Source organism: Oncorhynchus tshawytscha, linkage group LG16 (genome assembly GCF_018296145.1).
Source record: "Oncorhynchus tshawytscha isolate Ot180627B linkage group LG16, Otsh_v2.0, whole genome shotgun sequence".
Classification (NCBI taxonomy): Eukaryota; Metazoa; Chordata; class Actinopteri; order Salmoniformes; family Salmonidae; genus Oncorhynchus; species Oncorhynchus tshawytscha.
Genome location: NC_056444.1, coordinates 53440657 through 53458155, shown reverse-complemented (window position 1 = coordinate 53458155; position 17499 = coordinate 53440657). Strand labels below are relative to the sequence as shown.

Below are 17499 nucleotides of genomic sequence, written 5' to 3'. Positions count from 1 at the left end.
GGACGTAAGGACCTTTGAGACGTACGAACAAACGGAATGGTCTGTCAAAGCTGCTTTCACCTGGGTCTTGGACAGAACACATCCAAGACAAATACGAAGCCCAATAAGCCCTCTGTTATCCCAACCTTCTAGGCTTCAATCCACCCAGTTATCACACCGCAATGACCGGACCGCTCATTCGCTAATTCGTTCCGCTGACGGAATCATCCAACACCGAGACGCCACGAATAAATAAATTGAGACGGCGTGTCTGTCTCCATGTCCCCTGTTGTATTCCCAAACCAGGAAGGATGTAAGCTGTTTTTGGCAAATAAAAAAACCCCAGTCCATAACTGACTGGCCCTTTGTCCCGAGGCTGGGGGAGGAGACAAGGTAAAGCAGTATCAGTGACGGGCATCTTTGAACTTTATTGTATGGTTCCCGTCAGAGTTCTCATTGAATGGCTTATTGAGCTCGCGGTGGCTTCACCGAGAGTCTGAGGGCGGAGGGGAAAGGAGGAGGTGGCTGAGAACAAAGTCTGCCTGGGCCGGGGGTGGGACTCAGGGGACTCCTCGAGTGTCTGCCAACGTGCGATAGGTCAGGGAGGTGACTCCCGACAGCACAATCAAGAGAACGACCTCTGATATATCGCTTCCTCCTGCCTTCCTCCATTTCTCTCTCTCCTGCCCCCGCTACCAGGCGCTCGTCACCGAGGCGAACAGTTTGCGCGATTTAACCAACTAATCAAGGCCTAGTGTAGGACTGGAACAAAACAGTGCAACCTGTTGAAGAACAGTTATTGTTGACTAAAACGTGACTGTAAATCTTCCCCTATCTACAGCTACAGTATCTTTACCGTGGTACACCTTCTTTACCTCAGATGTCGGCCATGGAGAACATGACGGAGAAGCTGGAGAGCTTCGGCGCTCTCAAACTGGACGCCCCGCCCAACTCACTGCAGCACTCCGCCCACCCGCTCTTCAACTTCCGCTCGCCGCCGCCCTCCCTCTCCGACGCCATCCTCCGCAAAGGCAAAGAGCGTTACACCTGCAGGTAGGCACCACGCCGGAGATTTTTTTTGGGGGGGGTAAACTTTTTGTAAGAAGTACAGGACCGTGTAGGATATTTAAGCTGTGTTCTCTCTCTCTCTTTCTTTCTCTCCCCCTCCCCTCTCTTTCTCCCCAGGTACTGTGGGAAGATCTTCCCCAGGTCAGCTAATCTTACCAGGCACTTACGGACACACACAGGAGAGCAGCCCTACAGGTAAGCCTTTCCTGTCCTCCCTCTCTCCCCCCTCTCTCTCTCTCTCTCCCCCTCTTCCTCTCTGCTCCTCTCGCCCTCTCTTCTCTTCTCGGTCTCTCCGTACCGCTGACAGAGGCCTACTCCAACCGGTCAACCAATGATGAAATCACATCCTTCCCACCTGATTTATCCCTCCTCATTTGGCAACAAAAACACACTCATGCCTGGCATAGGCCTCGATGACGGACACACACACACACACACACTCAAATGTGCAGCTTCAGCTGTACACACACACACACACACCGCAGAGTGATATATACATATATACGACCTGCTGGAAACGTGAGGAGGGCTGGGTCTGGTACTTGAGAAGAGTGAGAGAGCAAGGAAAGTGCGAGAATGTAGGAAAGAGAAGGAAGATTGATGCAGTCTGCCCAGATGTAGTCGGGTAGGACAGGGAGGGAGGGATGGAATGGGCCAGGGGAGTGGTGGTCCTGGACAATGTTGGGTTGTAATGGTGCCCTGGAGAGATCAGAACTCTGTTTATAGAGACCCGTTAATTATCAATCATTTGGCTCCTGCCCAGCCTCTCCCTCTCTCTCTCCTTTTCTCTCTCCTTTTCTCTCTGTTTGTCTCCCTCTGTCTCTGCTGTTTGTTTGTCTCTCGCTCTCTCAGTCTCCTCCCTGCTGAATCTCTATCCTTACCTCTCCCTCTCTTTCTCTCCTCTGCATCACCTATCCTCTGATAGGTGGATAGGTGATGATCTCTCTCTCTATCTCTCTCTATCGCTCTCGCTCTCACTCTCGCTCTCGCTCTGTTTCTCCATCTCTCGCCATCTCCATCTTGGAGCCCAATAAACCGTGTGCAGTTTGAGAACATATTGACTGTAAATGGCAAGAGGGACAGTGATAGCCAAGCAGTACTACTTTAGAAAGGAACCTGCAATCTCATTTTCAAATGAACCTCCTACTATTGGAAACTTGGCTAACCTGAGGGCCCGGCCCCAAAGTGGTGCACTTTGTCTTCTGTTGAGCTGTAGTGCCAACTCTTTGAGCACAATCTACAGAACGAGAGGGAGAGAGAGAGATTTTTCTCGGGGGACCCAGTTCCCGGGCCCAGTCCAAACAATCTACTGATTAGCTCATTTAGAAACAATTTACCATAACAAATAGCAGACATCATTATCTCTGCCACTTTTCAGGCAAATAAGACCAAAAGCAGCACAGAGGGAGAGGGAGAGAAAGCGACAAGGAGAGACCGAGATGAGGTGGAGAGTGACCGTGAGAGAGAGAGAGCGGGGGAGAGCGACAAGTGGAGAGAGAAAGAAACACTGGGAGAGGAAAAGGGAGACCAAGAGAGAGCGACAGATTGTGTGTGAGGGAGACGGACAGAAAGAGAGACCGAGAGAGAGCGACAGAGTGTGTGTGAGAGAGACAGACAGAAAGAGAGACCGAGAGAGAGCGACAGAGTGTGTGTGAGAGAGACGGACAGAAAGAGAGGCCGAGAGAGAGCGACAGAGTGTGTGTGAGAGAGACAGACAGAAAGAGAGACAGAGAGAGAGCGACAGAGTGTGTGTGAGAGAGACGGACAGAAAGAGAAGCTGAGAGAGAGCGACAGAGTGTGTGTGAGGGAGACGGACAGAAAGAGAGACCGAGAGAGAGCGACAGAGTGTGTGTGAGAGAGACGGACAGAAAGAGAGACCGAGAGAGAGCGACAGAGTGTGTGTGAGAGAGACGGACAGAAAGAGAGGCTGAGAGAGAGCGACAGAGTGTGTGTGAGAGAGACGGACAGAAAGAGAGACCGAGAGAGAGCGACAGAGTGTGTGTGAGAGAGACAGACAGAAAGAGAGACCAGGGCCTTCTAGCCGCCTTCATGCTTCATTGTCTTAGGGCCATTTGCCTGCCTGAGATCCTATCAGGCGGCTGCTTTCTGCTCCAGAAATTGGCCACACTTTAGACCTGACCACTGAAAGACCCCATTCAGTCAGTAACGCTCCATGTGCAGCCCCCGTCGCAATGTTCTGGACTGCCGGGGACTAGAAAAAGAAGTCGTAATTTCACGTCCCTTCGGACACAAATAAATATAAACACAGAGAGAGAAAAAAAGGAATTAGTGTTGGCGCTCGACCATGCTCTGTGAAGTGTGTTGCTCCGAGTCTGGATGTTAGCGAGCTTCAGCACGCACATGTACGCACGTAGCGCACACACAAACACACGGCAGAACATGAAAAGGGCCCTGCATCTTGATTCCAAAGCTTGATCACCAGCAACTTTTCCCAAAGCAATTAGCCCTGAATGCCAGCCTTGCAGCAGCAGGGGCTTGCTGTCTGACGTCAGTGTGTGTGTGGTGTTTGTTGGGGTTAGCGGAGGTCACCTTGTAGCAGGTCTGCAGGCCCTGATGCAAACACACACACACAACAAAGAGCCAGTGTCAGTGGGCTGGGGGTTTTGACAAGGCCTGGCCACTGTTTATTTATGGCCAGGTTAAATAGATGTACAGCTGTGTGTGTGTGTGTGTGTGTGCTTGTGTGCGCGGTCACGACCCCAGATATATCGCTGAAAGATTTTCCAGAAATCCTCCCTCAAATCAGGACCACGTTCCTACCTGCTTGTTTGTCTCTTGGGTTGCCATGCCGACCCCCGGTTGCCAGATTGTCCAGATTTCCCATAGTGGGGAGTGAGATTGAGCAGTAGTCAGAGTGGATGTTGAGCTGGGCTGTGCTGCATCAGGACTCCCATTCCCACTGGTGGCGCATCAATGTTTCTCCACCACACGGTGGCGCTATTACAGTGTTAATTGACCCATAGTCTGTTTGTGTGTTTTTTCGTGACTATGATGTGGTGACGGAGTGAAAACCCTCGTTTTGCTTCTAGTTTATGTTCTGACCACTGATGCGGTCGCCTATTCATCATATTACTTGCGTGTGCTTGAGGAATTGACGGACGCACAACACACCTCCATATTCTCCCACCATGCAGGCAAGGGGGAAAACCCTGCGCGTGTGTGTGTGTGTGTGTGTCAGAGCTGCAGTGACAAATGTGTCCATGTAGAAAGACCAATAGTAGATTAACAGTCATGTTGCCCACAGTGTTTAGACTGAGGCATTCTGGGTCATTACTGTTGTTTACACAGTGGAACAGGCCACTCATTTAGACCACCTCTCTCTCTACCACTCTATCTCTCGCTCTTTCTCAGCTTCCCGAGCTCCCTTTTCCCTGCCTGTCTATGCCCCGCTACCAGTCTAGCCTACTCTCTCTCTCTCTCTCTCTCTCTCTCTCTCTCTCTCTCTCTCTCTCTCTCTCTATTCTCTGTCTCTGTCTCTCTGTCTCTGTCTCCCTCTCTCTCTCTCTCTCTGTCTCTCTCTCTGTCTCTGTCTGTGTCTCTCTCTCTGTCTCTCTCTCTCTGTCTGTGTCTCTCTGTCTCTGTCTCTGTCTCTCTCTCTCTCTCTCTCTGCATCCCTCTCATTCTCTGCTTCTATGTCTTTCTCCCTTTCTCTTTAAACTCAGATTCAATGCATTGAGCGGTATTGGCATTACAACCTACCACCTTTACATTACCTGCACAAAAATGTAAAAAAAATCAGAAATCAAACTTACCCCTCCCTCCCCGTATTTTCTACTCAGGTGTAAATACTGTGACCGTTCGTTCAGCATCTCCTCCAACCTCCAGCGGCATGTTCGTAACATCCACAACAAGGAGAAGCCCTTCAAGTGTCACCTGTGCAACCGCTGCTTCGGCCAGCAGACCAACCTGGACCGTCACCTCAAGAAGCACGAGCATGAGAGCATCCCCGGTGGGTCCCCCGTTCGCCTAATTAACCCCCAGCTCAACGATTTTGACATGTTTCGATATTTGTGTGGGTAACGTGGATTGCAGTCACTCGTTGTCTGTCGACTGCTTTCGAGGTAAGGAAACGGATATGCCAAAATCCTGAACTATCCCTTTCGACATTAACAGTTGTTACTCGGCGCCGGCCATCTCTTTCCGGGTTCAGCATTTATTTTACCAATTTTATTCCTCCCTGGTGGTGAGTGTCATGTACGTAATAACGTTGACATATGTAGTGTATAGCTTAGTGTGTCATTAAAATGTGCAGTGTAGTCCCCGATTCCAGCTGTTTATTATAGCTCCATATGCTGTGGCTAACGGTGGTGTGTTTCCTGCTTACAGTGAGTCAACACTCTGGGATCCTCTCCAACCTAGGAAACAACGCTTCCTCTCCCAACTCCGAGCCAGACAATCATGCACTTTTAGATGAGAAGGAGGACTCGTACTTCTCGGAAATCCGCAACTTCATTTCCAACAGCGAGCTGAACCAGGCATCCAGCTCAACAGACAAGAGGTAGGACACACACACACACACACACACACACATGGACACACAAGCTCAGAACAGAGCACTCGTAATGTTCTCTACAAATATGTGACACTAGTCAGAAAGGGGTTTTGAATCCCAGTCTCCTACCACAAGACTGTGTGAGCCCGGTGAGCTAAAGCCAAGGCATTGGCTTGGGGAGCCAACACAAGTCTTCAGGTCTCAGGCAAGGACATTCATCATCACGCAAGCATGGTTCAGCGAATGACCTCTGTTTACATAGCACACACACACACACACACACACACACACACACACACACACACACACACACACACACACACACACACACACACACACACACACACACACACACACACACCTTCCTAACACTGTCTCTACTCCCCTGTCAGATGTGTGTCTATGGTGAAACTGTACATACTCTGCCCTCTAGTGGTTGAATGTTACTCCAACAGGCTTTAGGTGGAGTACAGTACAGTATAGTAGACACTGTACAGTACAGCTCTATAAATGCCCCCCCCCTTAACTCTGCTCTGACAGTTCAGTTCTCAACGACTAATTTCTCCTCAACTGAAAGAAAATTCCCAGGTTCTAACCAGGGATAGACATATACCAGAGCTTCTGGCCTTCTCTTGTCTACGGCCCTGCGCAGGTATATAGAGAGCAGCTAGTGCTTAGCACGGTCATGTTCATTAGTGCACACCTTAGTAAAATGTTTTGCAACTGAAAATGAAATCATGCATTTCTTTTTGGACAAGTCCAGGTAGGTTCAGTCTGTTTTCTTGCATTTGGCTCATAATGAATACGAACCAGTGTTGGGCGATGTCGGGAACATGTACTGGCTCTGACAGACGTGTTCTGGGGGAAATATCCGAGCCGTCTTCTTCAATAAGCCCTAGGCAGGCATGTTGGGTTCTTTTAATGACACGTAGTGGTTCCTCCTTGATTTCGCTCTGCCGTCTTCATGCCAGTTGGGCTGATTGTTTTTCTATTTCTCTCTTTCACTCTTTCTCCCTCTCTCACTCTCTTTTCTCTATATACAGTGAAGGGAAAAGTATTTGATCCCCTGCTGATTTTGTACGTTTCCCCACTGACAAGGAAATGATCAGTCTATAATTGTAATGGTAGGTTTATTTGAACAGTGAGAGACAGAATAACAACAACAAAATCCAGAAAAACACGTCAAAAATTTTATAAACTGATTTGCATTTTAATGAGAGAAATAAGTATTTGACCCCCTCTCAATCAGAAAGATTTCTGGCTCCCAGGTGTCTTTTACACAGGTAACGAGCTGAGATTAGGAGCACACTCTTAAAGGGAGGCAATCAATCAATCAGATTACAAACTCTCCACCATGGCCAAGACCAAAGAGCTCCTCAAGGATGTCAGGGACAAGTTGTAGACCTACACAAGGCTGGAATGGGCTACAAGATCATCACCAAGCAGCTTGGTGAGAAGGTGACAACAGTTGGTGCGATTATTCGCAAATGGAAGAAACACAAAAGAACTGTCAATCTCCCTCAGCCTGGGGCTCCATGCAAGATCTCACCTTGTGGAGTTGCAATGATCATGAGAACGGTGAGGAATCAGCCCAGAACTACACGGGAGGATCTTGTCAATGATCTCAAGGCAGCTGGGACCATAGTCACCAAGAAAACAATTGGTAACACACTACGCCGTGAAGGACTGAAATCCTGCAGCGCCCGCAAGGTCACCCTGCTCAAGAAAGCACATATACGTGCCCGTCTGAAGTTTGCCAATGAACATCTGAATGATTCAGAGGACAACTGGGTGAAAGTGTTGTGGTCAAATGAGACCAAAATGGAGCTCTTTGGCATCAACTCAACTCGCCGTATTTGGAGGTGGAGGAATGCTGCCTATGACCCCAAGAACACCATCCCCACCGTCAAACATGGAGGTTGAAACATGCTTTGGGGGTGTTTTTCTGCTAAGGGGACAGGACAACTTCACCGCATCAAAAGGACGATGGACGGGGCCATATACCATCAAATCTTGGGTGAGAACCTCCTTCCCTCAGCCAGGGCATTGAAAATGGGTTGTGGATGGGTATTCCAGCATGACAATGACTCAACACACACAGTCAAGGCAACAAAGGAGTGGCTCAAGAAGAAGCCCATGAAGGTCCTGGAGTGGCCTAGCCAGTCTACAGACCGTAATCCCATATAAAATCTGTGGAGGGAGCTGTCGGTTCGAGTTGCCAAACGTCAGCCTCGAAACCTTAATGACTTGGAGAAGATCTGCAAAGAGGAGTGGGACAAAATCCCTCCTGAGATGTGTGCAAACCTGGTGGCCAACTACAAGAAACGTCTGACCTCTGTGATTGCCAACAAGGGTTTTGCCACCAAGTACTAAGTCATGTTTTGCAGAGGGTTCAAATACTTATTTCCCTCATTAAAATGCAAATCAATTTATAACATTTTTGACATGTGTTTTTTTTGTTGTTGTTGTTATTCTGTCTCTCACTGTTCAAATGAACCTACCATTACAATGATAGACTGATCATTACTTTGTCAGAGGGCAAACGTACAAAATCAGCAAAACCCTCTCTCACTCTCTTTTCTCTCAATATATCCATCTTTCTCCCTCTCTCCCTCTCTTTTCTCTCAATATATCCATCCTTTTCCCTGTCTTTCTCTCTTTCAATCTCTTTCTGTCTGTCTGTTTCTCTCGCTCTCTGTCTTTTTCTCCCTCCCTCCCTGGTCAGTAGACATAAAAGTTAACAGAACTCAGGGGTAATTTAGCCCCTCTGCCATCTGGGATCAATAGTGCAGAACCATCCAGAACAAGCAAGTCTGGCATTTTAATATCTGTAATTCAAAATAAGTGCTCTGTTTTCTGTCCATCCCAGACACACTCACACACACACACACACACACACACACACACACACACACACACACACACACACACACACACACACACACACACACACACACACACACACACACACACACACTTTGACTGAAGCACTCCCCACTCCCCCTCATTGAACACAGACACACAGCTGTGTGTATGCCTATCTGTGCGCTCATGCGTCTCCTCTCCACAAAGTGTTTGTAAACAAAGTCAAGTCGGTCTAGTCACTTGTCTCGCTCGAGTGTTTTTTCCCCTCTCTCCTGGACACTGTCTAGCCTGTGAGGTAAGGAGTGGTGTATGGGGCACTACACAGTGTGCAGAGGGGCGGGGACAGTGGACAGTGTGTGTGTGGGGGGAGTAGAGCTGGACTGGGCGTTTCTTGTGCTCAAAAGTTGTGGGGGTAGGCCTGTTGTGGGGGAGGGTATGCCTGTTATTGGAGGGTAGGCCTGTTGTGGGGGGTATGCCTGTTGTTGGAGGGTAGGCCTGTTGTGGGGGGGTATGCCTGTTGTTGGAGGGTAGGCCTGTTGTGGCGGGGTATGCCTGTTGTGGGGGGGTATGCCTGTTGTGGGGGGTATGCCTGTTGTTGGAGGGTAGGCCTGTTGTGGGGGGTATGCCTGTTGTTGGAGGGTAGGCCTGTTGTGGGGGGTATGCCTGTTGTTGGAGGGTAGGCATGTTGTGGCGGGGTATGCCTGTTGTGGGGGTATGCCTGTTGTGGGGGGTATGCCTGTTGTTGGAGGGTAGGCCTGTTGTGGGGGTATGATGCCTGTTGTTGGAGGGTAGGCCTGTTGTGGGGGGTATGCCTGTTGTTGGAGGGTAGGCATGTTGTGGCGGGGTATGCCTGTTGTGGGGGGTATGCCTGTTGTGGGGGGTATGCCTGTTGTTGGAGGGTAGGCCTGTTGTGGGGGGTATGCCTGTTGTTGGAGGGTAGGCCTGTTGTGGGGGGTATGCCTGTTGTTGGAGGGTAGGCCTGTTGTGGGGGGTATGCCTGTTGTTGGAGGGTAGCCTGTGTGGGGGGTATGCCTGTTGTTGGAGGGTAGGCGTGTTGTGGCGGGGTATGCCTGTTGTGGGGGGTATGCCTGTTGTGGGGGGTATGCCTGTTGTTGGAGGGTAGGCCTGTTGTGGGGGGTATGCCTGTTGTTGGAGGGTAGGCCTGTTGTGGGGGGTATGCCTGTTGTTGGAGGGTAGGCCTGTTGTGGGGGGTATGCCTGTTGTTGGAGGGTAGGCCTGTTGTGGGGGGTATGCCTGTTGTTGGAGGGTAGGCCTGTTGTGGGGGGTATGCCTGTTGTTGGAGGGTAGGCCTGTTGTGGGGGGTATGCCTGTTGTTGGAGGGTAGGCTGGCAGTGCAGGTCCTCAGGGAGACTCCATTTGAAACAGTCTCCCAGGTTGCTAACACAAACACACGGCTGACGTGTTTAGACTAAGTGACAAAACGCAGGGCCCAGCGTCAGAGCCGCGTCCCTATATCCCCCCCACACAGCCCCTGCCAATTTGATTATACAATATTTAATCTAGATTGAAAGAGGAGAACAAGCACCCACCCCCACCACCCCTCTGTCCCTTTCGCTCCCCGAAGGTATCCTGTCTGGTTTGATAAATGTCCGTCTGTCCGGCTTCTCCTAGGGTAAACGCGCTCCCCCTGAGGAAATGACATCATGGGGTATGAAGCGGCGGAGAGGGGGGGGGGGCTGGATAATGTAAAGGCGGCAGGTCACAATGGCTGCTTTGCTGAGCAGCCATCGCCCTCCCTACACACACACACACACACACACACTCCTACACACACACACACACACAGCATCCAGAATCGGGGCCCAAACTAACCATTTGAGCCATTCTTGCCTATATACTGGTTCTCAGGAATTAGCCAATTAATCATTCGTCTCCGTTTCCCCTTTGAAACGGGTCTTGACAATTGTCGACACACGTGTGTTTGCTTGGATAGTGGGAATGGGGCTCTGCTCGCTGTCAACGGAGCTCCTGGCATCTTAGTTATGGCTGTGCAAAGTATGACTCATTGCCTATTGACAGACAGACAGACAGGGGACAGACAGGCAGACAGACAGAGGGGATGCCTGGCCGGGGCCCACTGAGGCAGCTAGGGCAGTGGGCCTAGAAAGACCAATCAAAGTCCTAATATGGAGCTAAAAGGGCCATCCTCTCCTCCCGTCTTCTCTCCCTCGTCTCCGCTCATCTAGCCAAAGCAGAATGGGTGGAAATAGTGAGCTGAGCAGTGAATGTGAGGAGATGAGGAGAGAAAACAGACGGCATTCTATTATTTGGATGCATAGTTCCACCTATTAAACCCAATGGGGGTCAACCAAGACATTTTAAGAATATAATAGATTGTATTTTATTGAAATGAAAGGAAATTTTTTTTTTGTTGTTGCTAGAAATAAAGTGCAAAATCAATAAGGTTCTCGTCGTTGCAGGTCAGAGGTTGCGGAAGAGGAGCGTCCATCTAGCCACAGCCTGTCCAACTCCAAGATGGCAGCCCGGGGGCTGGAGGAAGAGGAGGAGGAGGCGGAGGGAGATGACGAAGAGGAGGAGGAAGGCAGCCTGACAGAGAAGTCTCAGGACGAGGCGCCTGAGTCCCCCTCCCCGGTCACTATGGTTACGCCGGAGGCGTACGAGGACGAAGAAGAGGAGGAGGCGGAAGAAGAGGAGGAGGCCACACCGCTAGCCATGAGCTACGAACACACCCGCAGGTATGTCCTATCTGGTAGAATACAGACGTAGTTACACACAACTACAGACAAATTCAGACAGTCACGTACAGCACACCACACAACACCTCCACAAACATACCCACCCAATCACAACAGCCACCTTTGTCTCCTCCCATTCCAACTAACAAAACTAATCAAATGTAACAATGCATGACCTGCCCTCCCTGTAATGGCAGTGCAGTGAGGTCAACGAGAGCTAGACGGTGACAAAAGGGTGTCGGGATGCAGATAGAACTCTCACAGTTCCATTCCATGTCCACCTGTCTGTCAGTCTCTCTCTCCCCGCACCGAGCACAGTGGCTCCAAATGGTTGAGCCTTTTAGCTCCCCCTTTCCCTTTCAGTGCATCCGTGGTCCTCTCTCTCTCTCTCTCTCTCTCTCGATGTCCTCCATAGCCCCTATCCCGTCCGTCTCCATCCGTCCGTGCGTCCATCTGCCCCCACCATGCATGCGCCATCTAAAAGTCCATCCATCGAGTTACAAGACAGTATTGGTTGGGCTAACTGAGGATGCTCCTTCCCCTTTCCCTCATCCCCCCCCTACCATTCCCCTCCCCCTCCCTGGTGCTGCTGCAGGTGTATAGAGGAAGACGGTGGGCTGTTAGACCTGGAGTCCCTGCCCAGCTTCCCCAAGGGCCTGGAGCTGCATAAGGCCAGCAGCAGCGAGGAGCCCCCCTTTGATGTTAAAGACATTTTTAACACCGCCTCGCTCGAGTCTGAGGCCCTGAAAGAGACTCTGTACAGGCAGGCTAAAACCCAGGTAGGTGGACTCTCGTCGAAAGAGAGCGAGGGAGGCAGAAAGTGGCCAATCATTTTGGACATTGGTCCCTGAAGCTTGAGTTCGATTGAGTTCGATGATAAGGGAAAACACAGCGAAGAAAACGCATGACAACGAGGCCATTGTTGTTCAGTGTTGCTGTATGGAGTGTCGGGATGAGAGTCGTTGAATAAAAGACCAGTGTTCTTCTCCTTGACATGCCTTACCTTTCGCTTAACTTACCTACTAACTGAGCTATTAATGCTCTCCTTCTACTACACCTACTGTCCCATCAGCAGCGTCACATTTGACCTTTGACCTCTTGCATGCCCAGACTTGTTGCAATCGTTGAAACGATACTCCTAATCCGAGATGGAACATCTCTAGGTGTTTTATCGACAATAATGACAGTCATGTTCGATTGGCCGACAACGCGGAGACTCACAAAATGGTTTCTGACCAATGGATGTTGATTTTGTTTGTCATTTCTCTGTCTCCTCCAGGCTTATGCAATGATGCTGTCTCTGTCGGAGAACAACCCTTTGCACGCGTCCTCCCAGAACTCACTGGATGCCTGGCTGAGCTTGGGAGGAGGCCCGTCCGAGACGAGCAGCTTTCACCCACTCAACCACATCTAGGAGAGAGAGGAGGGAGGCAGTATAGTATCACGATAAAAATAAGAAAAGTGACACAGAGAGAGAGAGAGAGAGAGAGAGAGAGAGAGCGCGGCAGAAAGTAGGAGGCTACTACGGAGGAGAACTCAACTTCACACACCCCCGGCCTGAGAAGAGAGAGGACTACTGGCTCCTGCCCTTCTCTGTGTGTGTGGGTGTGTGTGTTTTTGTGTGCGTACGCACGCGCGCTTACGCGCATTGATTCGTGCATGCCCACGTTAGTGCGTGTGTGTACGAGGGGCCCCTCAGACAAACAGACAGTCGCAGGCAGAGATCCTCCCTGTAGAGGAGTGAAGGACATCCCAGGATTGACCACCCCAAACCCCAGTCATTCTACAAGACCCGCCCACTCCGCCCCAGCGAACCCCTTTGGTTGGACTCTCAGAGACAGTTATGTTTGAGTGTGTAAACGCATCACTAGGAGAGCAAAACACCCATCTATTCTACACAGTCTAACACAATGTCTCAATAGCAACAGATACAGTAACAGTCGGTCTGGAACATATGCACTGCATGTCCATAGGGGGGTGCTGTTTCACTGGGTGGGAGGAGCAGCAGTATCAACACATAGTGGGGATGTACTAACTAGCTCGTTAGCTGATGGACCCCCCATCATATCCAATGCCTTCACTCTCTTCATTCTTGTTTCAAATCAATAATAGCACAATGATAAATGTTAGAGCAGGAAACGGCACTCTGGCTTTTGTTTATGAAGAAAGTACAGTAGGATGATGCATCAAGCTCGAATGGCAATGATGTCATGGAGAATGACCGCCCCCAACATATAATGGGCATTGCAGAGGACAAAGTCTCGACCTCAAAAGTTATCCGGTGAACAAGAGGTTAAATGGATGTCCATTGGTTAGAATAGGGAAAGCCTGTTTTTCCCTTTTTTGCTCATTTGTTAACGTGATTCCATTTTGTGTTTTTCTCTTTGATAAAACAGTATTGTCTCATTTTAGGCACCTCTGTGCTCAAATGTTAATATAATTATTTAGTGAAGGACCAAAATTGTATGATATTGTTGTATGATGTACAAAATAACCTGGACGTTCATAGCAAGAGTGGTATGTGCCAAATAACCCATAGAAAAGGTTTTGTTCTCCGACAATCATTTCTATTTCGAGGGGTTTTAATTGCTGTCATAGTTGTTGTTTTTACCTTCTTATATATTTGATTTAAAGAGTGTGTGTAATTCTATTTATTTAGGTTAAAAAAAAATGTCACGATTGGAGACAAGTGACAAATGAAAACACGAAAAAAAAAAACGTATTTTGTTTTATCCCTCTTTTAAGTGTTGCTGAAGGAATGAAGTTGAATCGAAACGCGACCGAGATTTTGAATCTGGGTTTCAAGGTTTTTTTTCTGGAAAGACCAGTGTGCCAAATTGGAAAGAAAGCATGAAAATCAGCTGTTTTTATTTCTAGTGACACGGTAGTTCTAGATTGTTTAGATCATGTTTTGCAATGCTGTGTCTAGCATGAGGTTTGGTTTGTCTCGTTTCAGTTCAACCATTTCAACCAGTATGCTGATGTGTTTTGTGTTGGAAGTCTTACGGTGGTCATTTCATGAAATGGAAGCCTTCACTATGAATGTCAGGGGATTTGGATGCCAGGGCATTGTATTGTTAGCTTATCATTGATCCTAAGTATAAGCAACTACATTTCACTCGATAACAAATCCAATCAACTCAATCAGTTTATTAGTGCTCAGATTCTGCTATGATGGTTTCAAATTGTAGGATTTTTTTTTTTTAAATGTGACCGTGTGGTTTTAGAAAAAAATAATGTCTCAGAATGCCCAGTCATTGATAAAATCGACATTGTTTTTCAGATAGTGTCCAACTACAGTGTAGCATTCTATCATATTTCCACTTGTTAGTAGAACTTGCATTACTCTCGGGGTTAAATGGTTCTGTAACTAGTGTTGACACGAGGGTTTCGACAGCCGAGAGACTTTTAATCCTGAGAAGAGTATGTTTCTTCCTTGGAGGCATATAACCCGCTGGTCATAGCTTGATGGTTCACCCTTTACTCCAGCTGTAACTGAGATGAGTTTGAGTGTCTGTAAAGGGTTTTAACACCCAGCAGAACACATTTACTGTACTGTGAGACCAGCAAAAGAATTAAACAGTCAAACTAGGAAAGAAATCAAACCAGGAAATGCTTCTGGTTTGGAGAGAAATATGACATACATAGGATTTTAAGTTTCAAAGACTTCTATTCACTTTGTATTCATATTTGCAAACACACTCTTTTTGATAAATCCCTTGTCAATTCCCTTCCTCCCAATTATCTTCTCATTTACGGGATTTCATTCCAAACTGTAGACAAAGGTAGAGATGGCACTTAATACTGCGCAGGTTTTTTTTATTTCATGTCGCTGTAAGTTGAAGGGTTGTTCACTGTAAATTGCAAAAGTTGCTTTCACGCTGAACATGTGAATGAAGACTTTCAGGACTGGGTGGGATAGGTTCAGGCCAGCACTTAAACGCATGGGTCCAAAACAACAAACTGGGCAGGCATGGGTCTCTGTCACTAAAGAGTTACTAGGAGTTAACCTGATTTGCCTCACTTGGAGTGGATGATCAACCCTCACTTAAAATGATGATGAACTTGGAAAAAAATCAGTAACTGAAGCACTGTAATTTAATTTTTTTTGTCAGCAGGTGGCAGGGTGATACTAGTTTTGCTGCATCATTTCATGTCCGATGATAATGATGACAGAGGTCTCTGTCTTGCTATACTAAATGTGGATCCACGGTTAACACATTGTTTTGCAATACATTACTATTAAATGCAGAGACTGGGGTTACTAAATATTTAGGTATACTATATATGGAGTAATTCATGTCATGTACTACTGTAATAAGTGCGCGCTGTCGGTTGTAGAATTATGGATGCACATTGAAGTCAAAGATCACATTGCCAGCTTTTGAAAGGATCTGGCAAATGGTCACAAACTGATAACTTCAGAATACGGTTGCTGTTCTTTCCCCACTGTTACAGGAAAAAGTACAAAAAAACAACAAAAAAAAGTTTCTTTTTAACTGTATAGTATTTTAAAAAACAATGTTGCATATGTCTGAAAAATTCAATGAAAAAAATATGGGTTTAAATGGATGGTGCTCGTTTCATTTGAATCCGAGTTGTATCACCTCTGTTATGTTTATTAAAAAGATATTGTGCATGACGTGTTTGGCAGTCATAATGATGTCCATTTGTGAAATGTGTATCTTAAATTAAAAAATGAAATAAAAAATGATGAATCCGTAGATGCACTTATTGTACATGTGGTTAGGTTAGTAGGTTTGACTTCAAGTCCTTACAGATGTATTGGGCAGGTGGTTCTTAAATGAATACAAAAAAGATTGTGGGAGAAAGCTGTAATGAAAAAAATGAAAGGATTGTAGAATAATATTGAACAATTCTGAAATTGAAGTTTTTTTGATGCTTGTGATTATTGAAGATGTACTTCAGAGAAATTTCATGGAATTGATATGATTCTGATGTTAATTCTGTAGAATAGAAATGTATACCAAATGTAATCTTTCCAATGCTATGAAGAATTTATACATGAAATTGATATGCAATAAAAACCTGTGTGCTTTTTATATGAAATGTCCCTTGTATTTGTCATGTACCCATCAGAGAACTCTCTCTCTCTCTCTCTCTCTCTCTCTCTCTCTTCTCTGCATAGTCAAAATTGTTATAGGCCTAATTGTTGTATGTCTTATAAAGCAATGGACAGATAGTGAGATATTTAGATTATGTATTAAATAACTAAATAGGCCTACCCCCCGCCCACTTGCCATGATGATCAAATCATGCATGCGACCACTTTAAAGGGGCAATCTGTGATTGGCATATCCTTTTAATTTAACGATATATACCCATTGATTCTTAAATATGGAACGCCGTTTGGTTCTTTGGGTGTAAAAGATGTAAAACACGTTAAATAAATAATATTGTTGACCAATCAGGACCTGGAAATGACTGCACGTCACATAATAATTTAACACGTTCATACATTTTTTACGTAGTTATTACACATTGATTACACTATCACTCTTATTTCATATCGATTCACCGATACATGCTGGTCGAGTTCCCCAAACTATGGACAGTGCTGGTCATAAAAAAGCTAGCTAGCTGATGGATGAAAACAATGTTCTTCCCCAAAAACATAGCAAATCAACGATCTGTTTCAGTAGCTATAGTTAGCTAGCTAGCTATCATTCTACCTGGGTGTCATCATCTTAAAGACCCCTAATTTAAAATACACTTCTTATTTGATTAATGATGGTCGGACCCATCTATGTGAAGCTAGCCACAATAAGGATTAGGCACAATAGTGGAATTTGCGATTTGCCTTTAAAATAAAAGTATCTAGGAAAGTAATGCAAATGAATACAAATAGTGGAATCATGCCATAATGGAATAGATCATGCTAAACAAGGTTAGAATGTCCTTATATAAATTCAACAAAAGACAATAATTTGTTAATTTGACAAAAGTCTGTTGAAATCACACTGAATTTTGTTAGACTATATACTTTTATTGAGGGGGGCATACCTATTTCACTGTACAGCCTTACCTATGGATTGTGGATCAATGACATGGGGTATCAGTCTACTCAGTGACATCCAGAGAACATTAGCATCATATTTCTTATTGCAGGACTCTGAAACCACTGTGAATTGAGCCACATTTATTGTACCAGTTAACCTACTGAACACTATTCGAGAGGGAAAACAATGCAATGTGGATGTTTGGCGCCTGATAACTCTGAAAAAGCTATTTGGTACTGAGTAGACTGATACCCCATTTAATTGATCCCCAATCCTTAGGTAAGGCCGTACAGTGCGATATGAATGTCAATACGCACAATAGGCTGACTGGGCAGGT

General features: G+C 46.7%; 1 protein-coding gene across 1 annotated transcript in view; it reads left to right on the top strand.

Annotated features, from left to right (window-relative positions):
* prdm16 (PR domain containing 16) overlaps nucleotides 1–16205 on the top strand; it is a 182282-nt gene extending 166077 nt beyond the window's left edge. The window contains 7 exon segments of the mRNA XM_042299359.1: nucleotides 860–1032; nucleotides 1165–1242; nucleotides 4848–5017; nucleotides 5395–5566; nucleotides 10867–11142; nucleotides 11738–11921; nucleotides 12422–16205. Of these exon segments, the coding sequence (XP_042155293.1) occupies nucleotides 860–1032; nucleotides 1165–1242; nucleotides 4848–5017; nucleotides 5395–5566; nucleotides 10867–11142; nucleotides 11738–11921; nucleotides 12422–12556 (1188 nt within the window). The 3' untranslated portion in view covers nucleotides 12557–16205.
* The last annotated feature ends 1294 nt before the right edge of the window (nucleotides 16206–17499 follow it).